Raw genomic sequence first — 19924 nt, forward strand, 5'->3', positions numbered from 1 at the left:
GGCACAGGGGTGGCTGCGGTTGTGCTTTTTACCCTCTGCCCAGAACAGGCAGCCTACAGACAGAATCGAAAAAGTTCAGCAAACTATTTTATTACAAAATAAGACCATGAAGCCACACTGCTATCATTAACTCAAACTTGCACTGTGGTTACGCGGAGTTGGTCGGGAGAATGGGGTTTATTAGTCTGGCGAAGTTTCTTGCATATTCCTTTTGGCCCCCGAGGAATTACAGTAGCCCAGGAAAGGCTATGGCGATAATTTGGCAGACGTCCATAAAACCCACGTAGCAGGTCCACTTCACTAAACTGGTTTACAGCGCGTTCTGCGCTCTGAGTCACATCCTGCGGGCACCGCCCAGCACCGCAGATTTATTACCGACCCACAGGTGAGTGATGCTCGGCCGCTCACCACTGCGTCCGAATTTATGAAGGACCGTTTCCCTGAATAAAAATACTCAGCGCTCGCAGCAGACCCTGCAGAGGCTGGGGAAGGACAGCAGCCCTCTGAGGGAATTTCTTAAATTTAGTGAGCGAAGGAGGGGAAAAAATGATGTTATCCCAAACCCTAGCAACGGCCTTTTAACATTTTAGAGAAGCGATGCAAAAACCACTTCTGAATCAGGCGCTTTTATTTGCTTGCGGGGTTTTTTTAAAAAAAAAAACAAAAAAAAAAAAAGTGCGCATGCGCAGCGCGCCCTCTGCGGCGGGGCGGGGCGGGGCGCGGCTCCCCGACGCGGCGGACGGCACTGACGTCAGGCGAGGCGCGCCGGGCGGTGCCCGGAAGCGGAAGTGGGGGTGGTTGGTGTGCGGAAGCGCCTGGCGGGGGCTGCGGTTTCGGTTCTGTGGGCGGTGGCGGCGGCGGCGGGGGGGGGTAGGGGAGCTCCACTCCCGGTAGCCGCGGGCCTGCGCTCCCTTCTCCCATCTTCTTCCCCCCCCCACCGCTCCGCTATGGCGGGAGTAGGCGGCAACCTGCAGGTAGAGCGTCGCCGGCCCTGCTCAGGGTGAAGCGGAGTCGGGGGCTCGCGGGCGGGGGGGGGGGGCCCCGGGGCCCGCCCCTGTCGGCGGGCACAAGGGGGTGGCGAGGGGCCTCGGCATTAGCGGAGGCCACAGGTGAATCCATCCCGTCGTCAGCGCTGGCCTCTGCTGGCGGCGGGCGCCGAGGTGACGGGGACCCGCCGGGCCGGCGGTCGCACCAGCGCTGCGGGACGCTGGAGCAGCGGGGCCTGGTGTGCAGCTGGGAAGCACTGTTGCCTCTTGTGGTCTGGACGCGTAGTTTGGCTTAGGTTTCTTCTAAGACTACTAAACTGCTGGAAGTCTTTGCCTACTCCCTGTTTCTGTTTGTGTTAACCCTCAGTTGGGGTTGTATAACCAATTGCTTCTGTGGCCGGTTGGCAAAACAGATCCAGACATGACCTGTGTTAAAAATACTTATTTTCTCTTCAGCTGTTGTGAATCATGATCATTTCTGTAAGCTCATTACGGCCAAGTAATGCTTGTACTTGCAAAGCTAGGGGAGATATCACAGGATAGAATAAACAGAAGAACGAAACCTGTTTAAGCTGATATTCTTTCTGAGAATGATGATCGTCAAACTGTAGTCTGATAAATACAGTTTGTGCCTTATGGATAGTTAGAGCCAGTCATTTTTGTCCCCTAGTTTATACAACTTTATAATAAATTATTTCATGTTGCATAGCAGTGCTCTTCATCATGGTAACAGGCTAAGATGCCAGCTAATATAACAAAGTACTAGAGCTTGTAATACCAAAGTAATAGTCTTCTGGGTATTTACAAAAACAGAGTATACCAAAACCAGTCAATACACGATGTAGATTTTTTTTTTCCTATTTCAGAGGAGCAGGCCTGCAGATTGCCTAGTTTTCTCACAGTTCCATTTTAGCAAGTGGTCTTTGCCATTTATTCTTCAGATACAAAGACATGTATCACTGTCTTTGTTGTACTGGATACCAGAATCATTGGACTGTTCTGTGGAATTTAAATCACTAAAGGAACTTAAGAACTTTAAGAAGAAAGTAACTTCTTTTTCTGGGTTAGTTTTTGCACTTTTTCTGGATTTGAATGGTTCCTGGAGGAGCCTAACAGAACTAGGACGAGGTCAGCAGCAAGGAGGGGACTGCCCATTCCTATGTGGTAAACTGCTTATCAGCTCATGGCTTCTCCGAAAATGAAAGACTAAGTTCTGTTCCGAAGAAACAGATGCTTACAGTGCTCCAGCACTTGCCACGACAGAGCTGTAGAATCTGCTTTATTGGATCATTGTTTTTAAATAAATTAGTCTTTGCTTTTGGGTAGATCTGATGAGATAGTCTTCACTTCCAAGACAGCAACACAAAGCAGTAGAATGTGAGATTTTGCTGTTTCTTTCATGGTTACTGTTTACTAGCTTTGTTTTGCCTGAAACACATCCGAGTGTCCAGATAGTGGCAAGAGATCTGTACTGGAATGTCTAATGAAAACTCCTTACTGCAGTTGAAGCTCTCCCCTGCTCCCTGACCATACTAACAATGTGTAGGAAAAGAAATTGACTGAATGTGGAAAGGTACATGTGGGGCTATAGTTGGTGTTGGTTAACTCTGGATAACCAACTGCCATTTTTAAACTTACATGAACTTGTCATTCAAACTGACAGTTTTAATTGTCCTGAAGTGGTATAGGCATTCCAAGGAGCAAAGTGTAATAAAAGGTAATAAGTACTTCAGAGCAAACAAATAACGGTGATACCAACAAATCCACAGGCCAGTGTATGCAGTACAGTGGCTTAGGTCACAGTCAGTTTTATTTGAAACTAGCTCAGCAACCAAATTAAAAATCCATCCACAACTTCTTCTAGAACTTTTCTTGTTGCTCATGATTCGGGTGTGTTTTCTGTCTGGTGGGGTGGGTTTTTTTCCCACTTCCTGGAGTGGTAATTACAATGTCTCACTTGGATATCAAGAACCTGAATCCTTTTAGAGAAGCCAGAAAAATAGTCAGTCTTTGAAGATATGTCCCAGCGTAGGGCTGGAAGAGTGATGGTGCTCGTTTTAGTGTATTGCAACCATGGACTTCCTATATTGACTGTACTATTGACAGGGTTTACTGATGTCATCAGTCATAGTTCAAAGTGTCTGGATCTGTGACAGAAAAAACTTAGAATAGATTTCCAAATCTTTCCATGATAAATGCAAGAGATTGGTAAGGAAAACCGCATAGACAAACCAGTAGTAGTTTCAATTTAGTACACAGAAACTTACGCTTGTCATTTAAACTTTTTTTTCTGTGCTAGTAAATTTCAGCAGTTTGTTAATCACTGTTTGTAACAGGATAGAAATAATGTGTCATGTACAAAGCACCAGCGAAGACTTGCAATCAATTGCTTTCAACCTTTTGGGGTAAATATTGAAGGGAAGAAAAAGTGGCCATCAAAAACAGTCAGAGCAATAGCTTAAAATATCTCTTTGATCATGCAAAATACTCTCGTGTAGCACTGAATTATTTGCTTGTGTTACAGAAAGCAGTAGACCTTGCTAACAAGGCAGCGCAAGAAGATAAAGCAGGAAACTATGAGGAAGCCTTCCGCTTGTACCAACACGCTGTGCAGTATTTTCTCCATGTTATTAAATGTAAGTGTAATGTATTGGATGATTAAGTAGAGTTTAGTAGCAAAATTGCAGAGTAATCTCTTATGTTGACATCAGTGTTTAAATTTTTACTTTCATCATCAGGTGATACTTGCTAATTGTAGTTTGACTGAGGTCATATATTTTGCAGCTTTTGCTTTTACTGTGTTGTGTGCTTGCTCCATTCTTGTAAGAAATCAGATTACTTTTTACTTGTGTTTTGGTTTAGGTTTTTTTTAAGACAGGGAGGCAGGGGTTTGCTGTTTCTCCTCTGGACTTCGGTAGCAGTGTTTCAGGCTGACCACTGCGCATGAGGAAATGTAACAATAAGTACAGGGATTCCTGTATTTCTGTTGTGCTGAAAACCACGCGTTACACAAGAAGTCTTTGTTGTATCTATGGAGCATTTTTTGCTCCTTAACTCATGCCACTTGCCTTTCCACAACCTCTCTGGTGGCATTTTTTAGTCCTTAATGTCTTGCTGTTCATCTTCACCAACAAAATGTGTGAGATGGATTTGTACATTGTAATTTTTCTTCAGTTTCCATATTCTCCTAATTATTATTTTACGCCTTTCTTTTCACACTTGTTTGTACCTTTTGCATCATGTCCAGTGTTTGTATGTAAGGAGGGGGCTTTCTTAATGTAGATACAGCCATAATTGAAGTGAGCTAGGGTTGTTCATCTGGCGTAAGTGCGCTTACAGATATCTATGATTTAAAAAAAAAACCACTATTTTCTCTATAGTCACTTAGGCTAATTTGCATTTATCTCTTCCTATCCATTTATATCTCACGGACTTTATCAGAATATCACTTTCTATGCTTTTAACAATACTGATGTACTTTGGAAACTTAACGCGTGAACCTAACATGTTAAATTTTGATTGCTGATTTGAAATACTGTACTAGTGACTAAGAGAACAGTGTGGCTGATGAACCACACCGTACTCTTTCAGATGTTTTATGTAATTTTTTTCTTTGATGCATACATATTTTAAAATTCGCAGGCTATGGAATAATAAAGAATCTTTCTAAATAAAAATTGCTCAGCACAAGCATCTTCTTGATGAGCTATTTTAGAAAATGATTTATTAAGACAATGTGTAGCAGCTTGAAAGGCTGACAGAAAAGCTTGCCGTGCCATTGTCCTTAATCCTTTACAGTCAAATTTTATGCCAAAGTAATGTTCAGATGTATATTTGATTTCTGGTGGGTGATGACATTCTTCCTGTCACTTCTTTCCATGTTATAGTGGAAAAATTAAGTAGTTGAGATGTTTGTTTATGTGGTGAGCCTTGAGAGAGGTATATCGATATGATATAAAGACAACAGAGATTTAGTCTTGTTTTCAGATTGATGCACGTGTGTTTTGCTGTTAACAAAGCGTTGTTTCTCTTCAACTCTTAGATGAAGCACAGGGTGATAAAGCAAAACAGAGCATTAGAACAAAATGTACAGAATACTTGGACAGAGCAGAAAAGCTGAAAGAATATCTGAAAAAGAAAGAAAAAACTGCACCAAAACCAGTTAAAGAGTCTGGTCCTACTGATGGAAAAGGGTATGTTTTTGGAGAAGGTAAAGCAAAATGCTTCCTAAACTCAGCTTGTTTTAAAACTCAGCTCTTCAAAGATCATTTTAACTAGTGTCTTTCAAATGCTTCAGATGACTACTAATGCTGAAATAAAGTAGGCTAATAAAAGAAAACTAACATGAATTAGCATCACGGGCATTTCTGTGCTTGTTTACTAAAAAATGCAAACATTTGCATAGGAAGTCCACTGAAGAATGAAAGCTGTTTCAGACTAACACATGCTTATCAGATTTAATGGCAATGAGCCTGATGACCCTTAAATTTTTTATACATGCAAATACTTGCTGACTAGAAAATAAATTCGGACTGATGATTGCTGTGGCCTGAATTTTATCTGTCTCACACTTGTAAGAGGTTGCAAAGCTCTATGTAGGGAGATGTTCTATAAGAGGACTGAATCACTGTAATGCCTTGCTGCTGCCGAGTCTCTCCACTGCTTTCCATTTATTAGATTTGGTTTTCATTTTGCTTATCAGCGAGCTCAACAAAGCAGAGCGTCTTTTGGCGTTTGATACTGCCTCTATAGGGACAGGAGAGAGGAAGGGTTCAGGATGATATCTTCTGGTGCGATTGCCCTTTTTCAGCAGTCCTGAACAGCTAGAGTTGCTCTGTTGTCTCTTGAAACTTCACCTGATTTTCAGTCTCTTTCGTTGTCTACTCATCTCATAAGTTTTATTTTTTGAACTGTACTGTGTTCTGATGGTTTATAGTCGAAGGAATTAGTGATATCTCAGAGGCTACAGATATTTTCATGACTTCCACTCCGGTTGTTCACTATTTAGTCTCTTTTTTTCCTTCTTTACCTTCCAGTTTCCTTGGCTTTGACAAGATGAGGGTGTAGAGTTTCATAGTACTAGATGGAATTGACCAAGTCCTGTTACAATTCCAGATAGGGGATAAGTGACAATGTTGACAAATAAACTATTTTAACACTTCCATGTTGCTCAGTACAAGGGCTTTTGTTTCCTAGAGGCTGGCTCAAAGCACGCAGAAGTGTGTTAAGAGGGCTCAGACCCATAAGAGGAAGTTGAAATGACAAGGAGGGTGAATTATAAAGAATGTGGTGTAAAAAAGCAGGGGTACAATGATGTAAACTTGCAGAGATCTGAAAGCATCTCAAGGTTTCTTTCATTCTTCAGACTGGTTATTTTTCTGCTTTTTGCATTCTGGTTTTTATCCTAAGAAAGCAGTCTCTTTTATTGTATTTCAACATTTTTTTCTTGTTTCCAAATCAGGAATGACAGTGATGGGGAAGGGGAGGAGGATCCTGAAAAAAAGAAGCTACAGAATCAACTTCAAGGTAATTTTGAAGCATCCTTTTCTTTAAATAGAGGTGACTTCAGTCAACCAAATTCTTATATTTTTGCCACCTAAATATTATGGATTGACTTACTGTCTGTAAGTGGCTCAATTAGTATGTACTCTTCACATACAAAAGCATAGTCTTTATGGAAGTACAGGTTTGCGTGCCATGAAATTATACAGTGACTATGTTGAAATTTATCTCCCATACCCTGTGCTTCATGTTAAAATTGTACCATTTATAAGGATAACATTTTCCAAAGGGAGAAGTTGCAAGAGCCCGTAACTGTTGGCTAAACTGAGTCAGTATTTTTCACTTTTAAGTGCAGTAGAGTATTTCCTAGAGGCCATGGTAACAGACATTGTGCAAACACTTAGTGTAAGCGGGATCGTTCTCAGAAAAAAGCTTGTGCTGAAGTTTAGGAGTTGAGGACATGTATTCTTGCTTGTTTATAGAAACAGGCAGCATTTTCTTATATGCAGTGATGATGCTCTCCCAGTTGAATAACATAATAGTTTGGGTTTTTGGACTCAAATGCTAAATACAGTCAGTGATACAATGTATAGCAGCTACCAGTGGTTTTGTACACAGTAAAAAAGAGGCTTTGTTTGATATTTGTTACCCTTTAATGATGAAGAATTGTTCAGAGCTTCCCTGCCAGAAGTTGCTTATAGATCTGAAGAAACTTCACTGTTCTCTCCCTATTTTTCAGTGTAACAAAGGTCAATTGCATTTACCAGATTTCTGCCTGTGTAATTTAAAGAGCTATTTTTCGTATTTGGAAACTGTCAGGCTTTTTCTATTTGTCTGCACGTTTATTTAATCCTATGTGCAGTTCTGTGAAAGTTTCCTGTATTTTAAAATGACAGAAAAATGATGCACATTGGACTCTTGTCCTGTCTCTCACTGTAAACACTTCATTTCTTCCCACATGAATCTGACCTTCAGTTCTTACTTGGCGAAATAGTTTCTTGCACCCACGACTTCTTTGATACTTTCTAGAAAATTACAGTATTCTTGCGCATACATTTGATTGCTTGGAAGTCTGAGGTGTGAGATCCTTGGTACCCTTAAACTTAACACAGGAATCTGTTACTCAGGTAATACAAGCTCTGGGCACCCTTCAAATTGTTCTTTTTCACTTTCCTTCCTGCAACATCCACAGAAATTTCCTGTATTTAATTTTGCTGCCTTGTTGCTCCTAGCTGACTTTGCCTTATGGAACTCTCACAAATCTATGGGTATTTATCAAGGTTTTAATTATAATAGCAACTTGGCTTATTGTGGAAGAAGTGACGAGTAACATTCAGAGCGGATAGTAGTTGTGCATCTGTTGTCACGTACTCCTGTTCAGAATTTTAAAGGTCTTTTGCACTCTATTGCTTAATCTTCCAGTTATTAATTTACAGCTACAAAATTAGAAAGCCTATGATTCCAGTCCCATTTGTGTCCAGGTAATCTCTTATAGTGCTGTAACTTACAGCGCAGTAATATCAGTTACCATGGTATGTCTGCTGCAGATAACTCTGTTATTTCAACTTTGAAATAACCTTCTGTTCCTACCTGAACTGTTTCCTGTTCTGCTAAGTATTTTAGTGATGGAGCCCATAGTTCTGTTTACTTTAAGAAAAACTGAGATGTAGTCAACCTAGCAAAAAGAATTTGATGCGTGGGAAGTGTGGGGTTGAATTAATTCCAAAATATAGATTGCAAGCTAAGGCAGTTTCAAATCAACTTTCTCTATAAAATTTTTAACATCTTTAACAATTTGATGTTGCTTTTGGACTCTAAATTCCAAACTGTTAACAATTACAATTGTTAACAGAAATTGTTTGTTTCAATCTGATGGAAAAGGAGTGCAGCAAAAGAAAAAATTTCAAAGGAGATACTTAAAAAGTAAGCAAGTATTATTTGCTTTATTCATTGGCCAGTGAGTAACAGTAAATTTTCAATCCTGCGAGAGAAAAAAAGCCTTAAATTACTTCACAGAGCTCTGAAGGCATCAGGTGAAAGTGTCAAGAAAACAGCTGGTGAAAGCCAATTGTGAAATTACAGAAAGCCCCTTGTAGAGAAATAGGGCAACTGAAACTTTCAGTGTGTTTGAGTACTTAAATAAGCATTGGGTTGGTTAGCATTTGTTCATCTGAGAAAATTTCTCATACCTTTTGGATTTGCCTTGGCTGGGATCATAAGATCTAATATTCAGTCACTAGCTCAGATCCAAGTTGTCCCATCTAAAAGTAGTTAAGACAAAATCATTTTTAGCATGTCAGACTAACCAGTGTGAAGAGAAGGTTAAATTACAGCTCAGTTGGCTAAAATCAAGCTGGACTTGTTGATTGAGACTTGGTGATAAACTTTGAGAAACAACGGCTAGACTAAGAAGATACTTCTTCTGCAGCTAAGCAGGCTATATATAACCTTTCTGATGCTTTCAGCCCTAGTTCTCAAAGCTCTTTACCATTAGATGGTCCAATTGTTTGCTGTACATCTGAAGATACCCAACAAGTTAGTTCATCTGCTGGAGAATCTTACAAACCTTGGGCTAGTACAGCTACATACAAATACAGTGGTGGTTTAGTGAGGAGATGGTGCCTGGCTACCTATTAGAGAAGGCACTCCTCTGTCACTACAAAACACACCTTTGCTGGTCAGTTATGGACTAGCTTTGACCATGGCAGGACTTCTACTAACTCTCGAGCATTCTTGTTATCGATGGTTTATTGTGGTAAACAATGTGACAGATTTCTGTAGAAATAGCATCCATTTAACTAACAGTGTTCAGTGTTTATATCTACTTAAAAATGCCTTGTTTCATTCAGTATGGACATGGGCATAGATTTCTTAAATTATTTTTGTTTCAAAACGGAAGTTATTGAAGTTGTGAAAAGATTTATGCATCACTAATTTATACAATCTTTTCTTATAGGAGCCATTGTTATGGAGCGACCAAATGTAAAATGGAGCGATGTTGCTGGCCTCGAAGGCGCCAAAGAAGCACTTAAAGAAGCTGTGATCTTGCCCATTAAATTTCCACACCTGTTTACAGGTCAGTTGCAGCATTTATTTACTATTGGCCAATTAGGACCGGGACTGGGATCTGAGAAGAGCCGTGTGCTGATGTATCAGAGACACCAGCTGTGCTCTTAGCAACTGGATTGTGATCCATCTGACAGAAGTTTCATGGGTTGATATAGAAAACCCCTGAGTAAATTAAAGGGACTTCATCAGAAAAATAGGTTCAGTCTTTCTACAGTATATTGAAGACTGCTGGTTTCTCTTGCAGGAAAAAGAACACCCTGGAGAGGGATTCTCCTGTTTGGACCACCAGGAACGGGAAAGTCTTATTTAGCAAAAGCTGTGGCGACAGAAGCAAACAACTCTACCTTCTTCTCAGTATCTTCCTCTGACCTTGTCTCAAAGTGGTTAGGAGAAAGTGAAAAGTAAGTTGGAGTTGCTGGAGGTCCAGGAAAACATTGGCAAGAAGAAATTAATACAGAGCTAGATAAACTGCTGTAAAGAAATTAAATTTGGGGGAAGGGTCATGTCTTTTTAAAAACAAACTTCAGGTGTTTCTATGCTTCATGCTGCAGTTCCATATAAAGATATCATCATGTCTTGTGTTTTGTGCTGCTGCAGCTGGACCTCTCTTCAGTGCTCATGATAGTTTTTAAAACTAGTTCAGAAAGGTTTGAGGGGCACCATGGAGCTCGTTCCCCTTCTGAACTCAGCTGTGATTGCACACTACATCAGCATGGAATGTTGGGGTACTCTGCCTCTTGGCATCTCTCCACTTATTTGTCTCAGCAGTCGTGCTGTTAACATATGGCATTTCTTTTTCTGTATGGAGGTGTTTTTTTCTTTATCCTGATTTCAAACAAAATCTGGAAGACATAAGAAACTTGCAAAAATAGGTTGAAGGAGAGGAGCAGCCATGAAAGAAAGTTTCATGGTTGCCCATGCTAACTCTTTGATTGTTACTATATGATATGTGAAGAAGACCAGGAAGCCTGAAGTGACATATTGACTGCAGTCAAGAAGAGCAGGAATTTGTCGGTCTAGGCTTCCAGTGAAGATTTCTTGAATTCGGAAAAAGCTCTGGGTTTGTTGTACACAAAGGACTTTCATATGGTGATGAGAATACTTGTCAAAACCATACTTTAATAGTTTGAAGTGTGGGACTACTGACTAACACTATTTAATGTTGACAGTATAAGGAAGAAGGGCCATTAGATAGTGTTTGAACTGTTTTTTGTTTTTCCCCAAAAGCTGGAAACCTTAAGCTGTTGTTTGGGGTTTTTTTGCAAACCAACTTTTCTTGTCATATTTAAAAGTGTTTAGTAAAGTTGTGTACTAAGGAAACATACATGTTATTTTTTTGCAAAATCTCTAGAGTTAATCAGATTAGGTTACAAATATTAAATAAGAGAAAGCCATGTTCTTTTGAATCTGTCTAGAGTGGTGGGTTTGTATAGTCCAGGCTGTGTTGTAGAAATTTAAACTGAAAAGGGGCTTTTTCTTGCAAAACCATGCCTGGAGTACTCTAAAATGTTCCAGCTCCCTTTATTTTGGGCTGTCTCACTCAGTATAATGCAGAGTCTTGGAACTGGAGTAGCTTTGAATAGCTTTATGTTGATACTTCTCTACTTTGTCTTTCTCTAAAGGAAGTGGCCATATTATAATCTCAAGTTATGTGTTTTTACTGGCGTAATCATTAAGATAACTGAAGCTGTTTCCTTTTTTAAGATTAGTGAAAAACTTGTTCCAGCTTGCCAGAGAAAACAAACCTTCTATTATATTTATTGATGAGATAGATTCCCTCTGCGGGTCAAGAAGTGAAAATGAAAGTGAGGCTGCTAGACGAATAAAAACAGAATTTCTAGTCCAGATGCAAGGTAAGTTTACTTGGTTTTCAGGATAAGTCAAATGAATTAAGATACGTATTTTAAGCGTAGCTTGCATGAGAACACTAAAAAGATCTCCAGTTCTACCCCATGAAATTTTGACAACACTTTAAAACAGTCTCTGTTTGTCATCTAAACTGTGAAATTATTTCTACCCTGATATAGGAGTTGGTGTTGACAATGAAGGAATCTTGGTCTTAGGAGCCACAAACATACCGTGGGTTTTGGATTCTGCAATCAGGAGAAGGTACGATGGCATTTTTTTTCATGGTATGAAATTTTAAACTGTTCAGTCTGAGGCTCCTTGAGGTAATAATCCAGCTCATGTTTGCAGACATGCTAATGTTCTACAGCTCAATTCCATGAGATGGACTAAGCCAAACTAATAGCCCCTTGCCCCTTTAAAGAAGAAGGTTGTTCACTCTTACATTGGACCTGTAGTGTATTTGGTCTCTTGATTAGCTGATTGTGCTTGAGCATGCATGTTTCCTTGTTGGTTGGTTTTTCTGGTGGGCTTGTGGGACAAGTTACAAAATATACACCTCAGAAGGGCAAGAGGGGGTAAAGCTTTCCTTTTCAGCTGTTAACAAACTGTTGAATTGAGTTATTTCGTGTAGCCTTATGTTACACAGAAACATCATGTTTTTATACTGATCAGGCATAATTTGTGATCTTTCAGTGCGTGTTTTAACTGCTATTTTGTAAATAAAGGGCTTCCATACCTGTATCTGATTAGCTGGATCTTTCTTTGATCTGCAGAGCAGCAGAGGACAAATACAGCTATGTGACATCTATGATTATGTTGTGATGAGGACACAGCTTGGATAATGGTCATTTTTGTAGGCTAAAGAAACACTACTTTTTTGTGACTGTCAGTGATTCTTATATACTTAATTCAAGCTGGCCATACTTTGATTGAGAGTTGGACCGGGTTCAACCTCCAGAGGTCACTTCCAACCTGTATGACTATAGTTTCTTGTGAGACAGATTTAGAGGTGAACATGTTGCTTAAAATTTCAAGTTATTCTTGAAATTCCAGCTCTGGGGTCCACAGTACAAGACAGACATGGACGTGATAGAGTGAATCCAGAAGGGGGGCATAAAAATTATCAGAGGGCTGGAACACCTCTCCTGTGAAGAAAGACTGAGAGAGTAGGGCTTGTTTGGTGTGGAGAAGAGAAGCCTTCAGGCAGACCTTATGGCGGCCTTTCAGTATATAAAGGGGGTTTATAAGAAAGATGGAGACATGTTTGTTGTTTTGTGGTTTTGGGTTTTTGGTTTTTTTTTACCAAGGCCTGTAGTGACAGGACAAGGGGCAATGGTTTTAAACTAAAAGAGGGTAGGTTTAGATGGGACATAAGGAAGAAATTTTTCATGATGATGGTGGTAAGGCACTGGAACAGGTTGCCCAGAGAAGCTGTGGATGCCCCATCCCTGGAGGTGTTCAAGGCCTGGTGGGATGGGGCTTTGAGCAACCTGGTCTAGTGGGAGGTGTCCCTGCCCATGGCAGGGGGGTTGGACTAGATGATCTTTAAGGGCCCCTCCCAACCCTAACCATTCTCTCATTCTCTTCAGTGTCAGAGAGTAGCTCTCTAACTCTTTTCCATAAGACTTAAAGGAACTTGTATGACAATGGCAGTAATCAAATTAATTTTTCATAGATTTGGCCCACTTTGTCATGTATATCAAGATAATTGTGTTCTACAGAATTTGGAATCACTCTTATTTTGTTGGTGGGAGGTAATTCCCACTGTGAGAACAGATGCTGCTTCAAAGGAAGAACTGCAGTTATTAACATTTTCTACTGACAACTGTATTGAGAATATGACTTCAAATTTCCTTCCAACTATGAAGTTTTCTTTAATTTAGTTGGAAACTGTAGAAAGCAGCTGTGTCAGCTTGCTATCAGGCAGTTCTTTCTTTGGGTGTGAAAACTGTTCAAATATGCTTCAACACTTAAGACTTTTTCCCCTCAATTTTTTCTTTTAAAATACAAACTCTGCTAGAACGAATCTGGAAAAACTTCAGTCTGGAGAGAAGATCTTTGTCATGAAAAGGAAGTAGTTGTTATATTCTGGATGCTATGCTAGCTGCAGTATTATTTATGAGAACAGGTTATTGGATATTTGCCTTAGATTTTTTTTTTAAAGGTTTATAATACTGAAACTGCTTCTTTCTAATATTGTTAGGACAAACTATATACTTATTTGCATAAGCTTCTTTCCACTGTGCACCTGCATGAGCTAGCATCTGTGGAACATTTTGTTTTTCCTTTTTTAAACCAGGTTTGAGAAGCGTATTTATATTCCTTTACCTGAAGACCATGCCAGGGCTGCAATGTTCAAACTTCATCTTGGGTCAACTCCAAATCTCCTAACAGAATCAGATTATCGCGAGCTTGGAAAGAGAACCGATGGCTACTCTGGTGCAGATATAAGCATCATTGTACGTGATGCACTGATGCAGCCTGTTAGAAAAGTGCAATCAGCTACTCACTTTAAAAAAGTAAGTAGGAATGAAAAAATTTTCAAGTTATTTCGTCTCTGAGACCTATCTTAGTTTACTTGCAAGGCATTTTCAAATTGAATTTGATATTGGGTAATACTGCCCACTTATGAATGTCGTTTTTTTGACCAGGGGAGAACTTGGGTATTCCTCCTCCTCCCTCCCTCCCCCCCGCCCCGCCCCTGTCTTGCCATCAGTCTGGTGGAGATAGTTTCTGGGTCTCCATGCTGTGTAATCCAAGCTCTGATGACTCTTTGTGTCTCTAGGTAGTGTTAAAAGCATTCGGTTTCGAGTTTGACTTAAATGGGGATGTTACAGTGGTGCTCTTTTTCTGGATCAGGTTACGTGGTTCTTCATGTTTTTCTAGCATGTTTAAATAAATGTATCCTTCATCCATGTGGGAACAGATGGATTATAATTATGCACATTCTGCTTGCTTGGCATGTTTTTTGAACTGAAATACTAAGGTTCTTATAAAGTTCTAGTAAAACCATTGAATCAGTGTTACTTGTAACAGTAGTAAAGATGCAAGACAACTAAACAAGGTCTGTGTGCTTCATTGTTTGGGCAGCATGCAGCATCCCGTGGATGCTTCTGTAAAGTGAAAACCAATTTTACACTTATCTAGGTGCGCTCTAAAGAGACTACTGAAACTATATTATTTGGCTTATCTTGCAGTTACCACTACATATGATGTACTGACTTAAACGTTTTTTCTAAATGTTTGGATCTCAGAAACTTTATTTGACAAAGAACCAACTAGAGTTCTTTAGCACCAATCAAGATCCATTAAATCTGGCAGTGCTTAATCAAATTAATTGTTCTCTATAAGCTATTAAACTCTTGAATAAAAAGGTATGATGATGTTATCAGTGGTTATAAACAGAGTTCCAAATACACACATGTGTATCAGTCAAATAAAATTATATTTTTCCTGTGTAGTATTTCTTTAGAGTAGACCCAGACTAAAAGTATTTTTTGCTTACATTTTTACTGCGAACTTTGATTTTACAGAAATTAACATATCTTGGGTGAAGGTGGATCAAAATATTCTGCAGAGGTTTGTGCTGCTGTAAAAGGAAGCTTTTATTTGTTCCTCCTTGAAGGAGGCAGTGCAGGGTTGGGTAAAGTAGGAAGAATTGTAGATCCTAAGCTGTCAAGAGATACGTACCATGTAACTTGTGTTGGCAACAGTTCTTTGTCATCTCAATTACAATTGCAATTTTTTTACTAGTAACTCAGCCTGACATAAAAAGGTTAAGGGCCTGAAACCGAACCACCAGTTATTTTGAATTGTTTTCCATGTAGTTTATTCCAAGGAACACATTCAGCTTAAGATTCGAAAAGAAAGGAACACTTAAATCCAACATGCTCCAGGATATGAGAGGACTATGTCAGTTTCCAGAGTCTGCATTGAGGAAACCTTGGTCAACTTTGTAGTTAATGAAATAAATCTGCAGCCTATCATTTGGGGGGGAGGGGGGTGTCAAAAACCCCAAAACTGTTTTAAAGGGGTTTTGAGGAGCTTTTCCCAGTTTAAAAACAAAATTAGTATTTTGAAACACTGATATAAATTTCTTCTGAGGGCATTTCAGCAGTAACACTTGATGTCATCTGTATTTGATTAAAAATAAGCAGCTGTTTTGATATATCAAGGATTTTCTAGATGCTTCCTTCCCTTGAGCAGTGATGCCCGAAGTATTTATCCATTGATGACTTCAAGTGACAATGACGTTTCTGGCTAAAGGGTTGTAACCTTTTAGCCTTTTGTTCAAATTCGGAAGAATCTGAGGCATGTCTTAGACTACCATGGAGCAATGAAATATCCTGGGTTGTCACAGTTTACAGAACAACCCAAAAGGAATTCTTAACTCTTACCTCCTTTTGCCCTAAAAAAAGGAAGGGAAAAAAAAAAAAACAACAACTGCAGTACTTGGAGGGCTCTGGCATAAGCCAGGTTGATTCTACCTGTGTTGTTAGTACTTTAATAGGATGCGATTTCCTATTTTTATAAGCAAAATCTTAGCTTTGTTAATTATTTGCATCATAACAGACAATTTGCCCCAGTTAAACAGTGTTTTCCTCAATTATTACTAATCCACTGTAAACCATTCCTTGCTCTGTGTGATAATACAGGTTTGTTAGAGTGCATCTTGAATATTGCAATCTGTGCTCTCCAGCATCGTGGTTTAAATGCAGTTTGGAATGGCAAATCCAGTTCTCTGCTGTTAAAAATAGCCAGTGTGTTGTCTTTTGCATGTGTTTTGAGTTCCTGTGGATATGTGATGCTTCAGGTAATGATGAAGGAAAATAAAACCGTAGGTCCCAGATAACGTGGTGCAGACCGTGGTGCAGCTTTTCTTGGGTCTGTCCATGTGCCTGGAAAAAAGGACGGTTTCTGTTCTGCCACTAGGTGGCCCTGTTCTCTATCGAGTGCTGCTGAGGTGGCATCAGAAAAGGTTCTCAAAACTTAGTAGTGCACTGAGTCAAAGATTGAAAAGCCATCTCTGGCTTCCTGACTTGAGGGGCACTCAAGGATAATTGTTTAAGAAGTTTTTAGAAAGCTGTTAACCAGTGATGAATGAAGTCCCAAAGTGGTGAGGGACTAGGAATAGGAAGGGTGGTCTTCTCCAACTAGATTTCCTGGCATGATAGTTTTCCACAGAAATCCTCAGCCTTAGGAGGACGCCGCCCTGGGATTTGACCTGATGTGAATTTAAGTATCTGGCTACAGCTGCATGTTTTCAAAGTGCTTGATGCCAGTACTTTAAACAATTTCTCTTTCACAGGATATGTCTTCCCAGTGGGTGGGGCATCTGCATAAAATCAAGGAATGTTTTTGCTCTAAAGATGCTGTTCAGGTTCTGGTTTTTGTCTTTAAAATTATAACTCCTATAAACTGTGTATTTTCTTATTTTTAGGTAAAAGGACCATCGCTGTCTAATCCAAATATGATGGTAGATTTGTTCACCCCTTGCTCTCCAGGTGATCCTGAAGGCACAGAAATGACGTGGATGGAGGTTCCAGGTGATAAATTACTGGAGCCTCAAGTTTCCATGGTAGGTATTGTTTTGTAGCATTTCTTTCTTGCCTTGCAGAACTCTAAAAGACTAAGGTAAAGACTGTTTTTCAAACAGTCAGCAAGCCAATTGGATGAGTTGTTTTCAGAAATGCTGGACATATCAGATAACATTTGAATTCCCAGCATACAGTGCTACAGTATGGCATGCTTGTGAAAAAGCCAGCTCTCTGTCCCTGATAAGCATTTCTTTCTTATTGTTCTTGTCTGCTGCCATGGAGCTGCTGTCTTTTCATCCATAGACAACATCTGGCTCTTCCACCGTTCCTTCACTTGTCTTGTATTCATTTAAAACCTTTGGAATCCCTGCCCTGTGATATGCTTCCTTCCCATCACTCTGTAGCATTAATATTGATACTAGGAAATGGAAAATTATATTCAGTGTAAATTGGGAAGTGAGGTGCCGTAGGTAAATATTGCCTGTGAGATAAATACAAGCATAAACAATAAAATGTAAAAAGATCGTGGATGTAATGGTAATTTTGCCTAAATTTCATCATGGGTGATACAGCTTTCAGCTGTTTTCTTCGTGCATGTTAAAATACTTGGTTTAGTCTAGGGAATAAAATATGTCATTTTAAGACAAATTAAAATTTTAGTTCACTGCTTAAAAAAATAATTGCTGGACACTTATTCTGTATTTTTCCCCCAAGAGCAACAAAAGAAGATTCTGAATTTAAGTGCAATGTTTGAGGGCAGCACAGATTTGTTATCAAGTCCTTCTATCACTTCTTGTGTGCAAACAATCCTGTAAGAAATGAAAGAAATCAGTGTATTTCATAGGGATCACAAACCTCTAAACCAGTAGGCACTGCTTTGTAAATATAACTGTCACGGTATTTCAGAAAAAAAAATTCTGTGCATATTTGCATACTGAGGAAGCACAAAAGGATGTATGCAGGTGCAGGCCTGCCCTAAAACTTCTGCCTGCTTGCTCTAAGAGGACTTTTAATCAGTCTTTCCTGGAATTAAACATAACAATTCCTTGTGTGCTCCTAATGATACCTGGGCTCTGATAGTTGCATAGGCAGTTGTTTCAGTGTTCAAAATTAGTTCTTGTCCTTAAAAAGATCAGGCTTTAATTCTTTCTAAGCAGGGTGTCTCTACTCTGATGAGACAAATCTTAAGTCTAAAATATCATGATACTAATTTTTGGGTTTAACTATAATTTTATAGTAATATGAGGTGTTAGGCATCTGGTTTTTTCAGTTGCTTTTGGCCAGGACTTGGTTAGTTTTCTTGCCCCTTTTTATTCATAAGGTGTTTTAACTGCTGCTTTCAACTTCATAGACCTGTGGTTTTTCTGAACTCCATTTTCTAGTATCTAAATATTTATCTAGGAAACTGACTGAATTAAAGAGACAGAAATTACTGGTTGTGAACAGTAAAATTTTGCTAGAGATGAATCACAAACTACTGTTCTATATTGTTGGACTATGAAGAGTACATGGGAACATCCGATTATTTTCCACTTTAAACTGCTGTAGCTAAAGATTGGTTGAAAATAGTAACTGCCAAGAAAAAAAGGAAGTTCACTTCTTTTCAGTAAAAGGAGATGAATAAAACTTGAATGGAAGAGTGGCTTAAACTTAAAACTGCGGTGGTGGTTTCATTATTAGAAAACTCACTGGCAGTTGTCTGTCTTCACAGGGTTAAAATGCTGCCTCGGTGCATAAGTAGTTGAGGCTTGCTTAAAGTTTTGTGTAAATAGGAGCTCCTATGGTCATCTTGTTTTAATGCGCTTTTTAATAAAAATTTGTCTTGGCAACAGGACTGTTAGCAGTGGTACTATACTTGTTTCTGAAAACACTTTTTTTTTTTTTTTTTTTTTTCTGACAGGCTGATATGCTCAGGTCGCTAGCTAGTACAAAACCAACAGTTAATGAACAGGATCTGGAGAAGTTAAAGAAGTTTACAGAAGACTTTGGTCAGGAAGGCTAAACCAAAGATATATGTGGAACCTTAGAACTTTTTTTTTTTCTTTCTTAAGTATTCTTGTGTCTTTATTGATGGCACTTCAAATAAATGCCAATAAAATCACTCCTTTCTTACTTTGCAGAAGGAATAGAAGATACCTTTGCAAAGACCCTTAAGGTTTTGTATTGTATTGTTTTCCTCAGATGTCTATTAAATGTCTTCTATTGAAAAATAATATGAAAATACAATTTTAGGGTGAGACAGCAAAGTGATGTGGTAACATCTATTAAATACTAGAAAATTTTAAATTATTAGTTCACTTTTGGGTATTATATTAGACCTGGGTACAGTGAGTTTTGAACTCCCAGTAGGCTCAAAAAACCCTTTTCTGAGGGGTGGAAGAGAACATATTTGTCAGGTGTTTTTAGTATCAGTCAATCAGCCTACATATTAATTGCTCTCGTTTTATTTAGAAAAAAAAAAAAAAAAACAACAAAATTTGCTAATCAAGCATACTGCAAGTGTGGGTTTGCTATTAAAGTAAGAAAGAAAACACTGTGAGGATAAGACTACATGGGCCAGTACTTTGTTTAAATACTGATGGAACTGGTATTTGGCTTTTTCTGCTATGCTGTGTTAAAATTTTGCCTTAAACAGCAAGCTTTTGTTTTTAACTCTTCACTAGCTGATACACACTGTCACTATGCAATTTAGCAAAAGTTTGTTAAATACGAGTATCTCAGAAGGTGTTTAGCTGGCTGTTCTTGGTTTGGTTTGGTTTTGTTTTAAATCTGGATTTATTTTCTGCAGGAATTTGACTAAAGTTAGAAAAAAAGCATTAGTAATATCCTGTAAGATTCCACATGTCAAGGCTGGCAAGGTATAGGTAATCTTTGGAGAACGTGTGGGAGGTATTTTGGGCAATAGCATACTTTCACATGTGAGGAGAGTATAACAGATGTTTTAGCCACAAACTTCCCAGTGATAAATTAACTCAGAACCCT

The 19924-nt window shown here is 39.1% G+C and overlaps 1 protein-coding gene across 1 annotated transcript; it reads left to right on the forward strand.

Annotated features, from left to right (window-relative positions):
* The first annotated feature begins 947 nt into the window (after window positions 1-947).
* On the forward strand, window positions 948-19327 carry VPS4B (vacuolar protein sorting 4 homolog B (S. cerevisiae)). The gene is made up of 11 exons (XM_009885264.1): window positions 948-974; window positions 3511-3622; window positions 5029-5179; window positions 6448-6512; window positions 9445-9564; window positions 9802-9958; window positions 11262-11410; window positions 11585-11666; window positions 13705-13924; window positions 16846-16983; window positions 18843-19327. Exons 1-11 carry the CDS (start codon window positions 948-950, stop codon window positions 18942-18944), a joined length of 1323 nt encoding a protein of 440 aa, XP_009883566.1. The 3' UTR covers window positions 18945-19327.
* The last annotated feature ends 597 nt before the right edge of the window (window positions 19328-19924 follow it).

This window comes from Charadrius vociferus, unplaced genomic scaffold, assembly GCF_000708025.1.
Source record: "Charadrius vociferus isolate BGI_N301 unplaced genomic scaffold, ASM70802v2 scaffold565, whole genome shotgun sequence".
NCBI classification, from domain to species: domain Eukaryota; kingdom Metazoa; phylum Chordata; class Aves; order Charadriiformes; family Charadriidae; genus Charadrius; species Charadrius vociferus.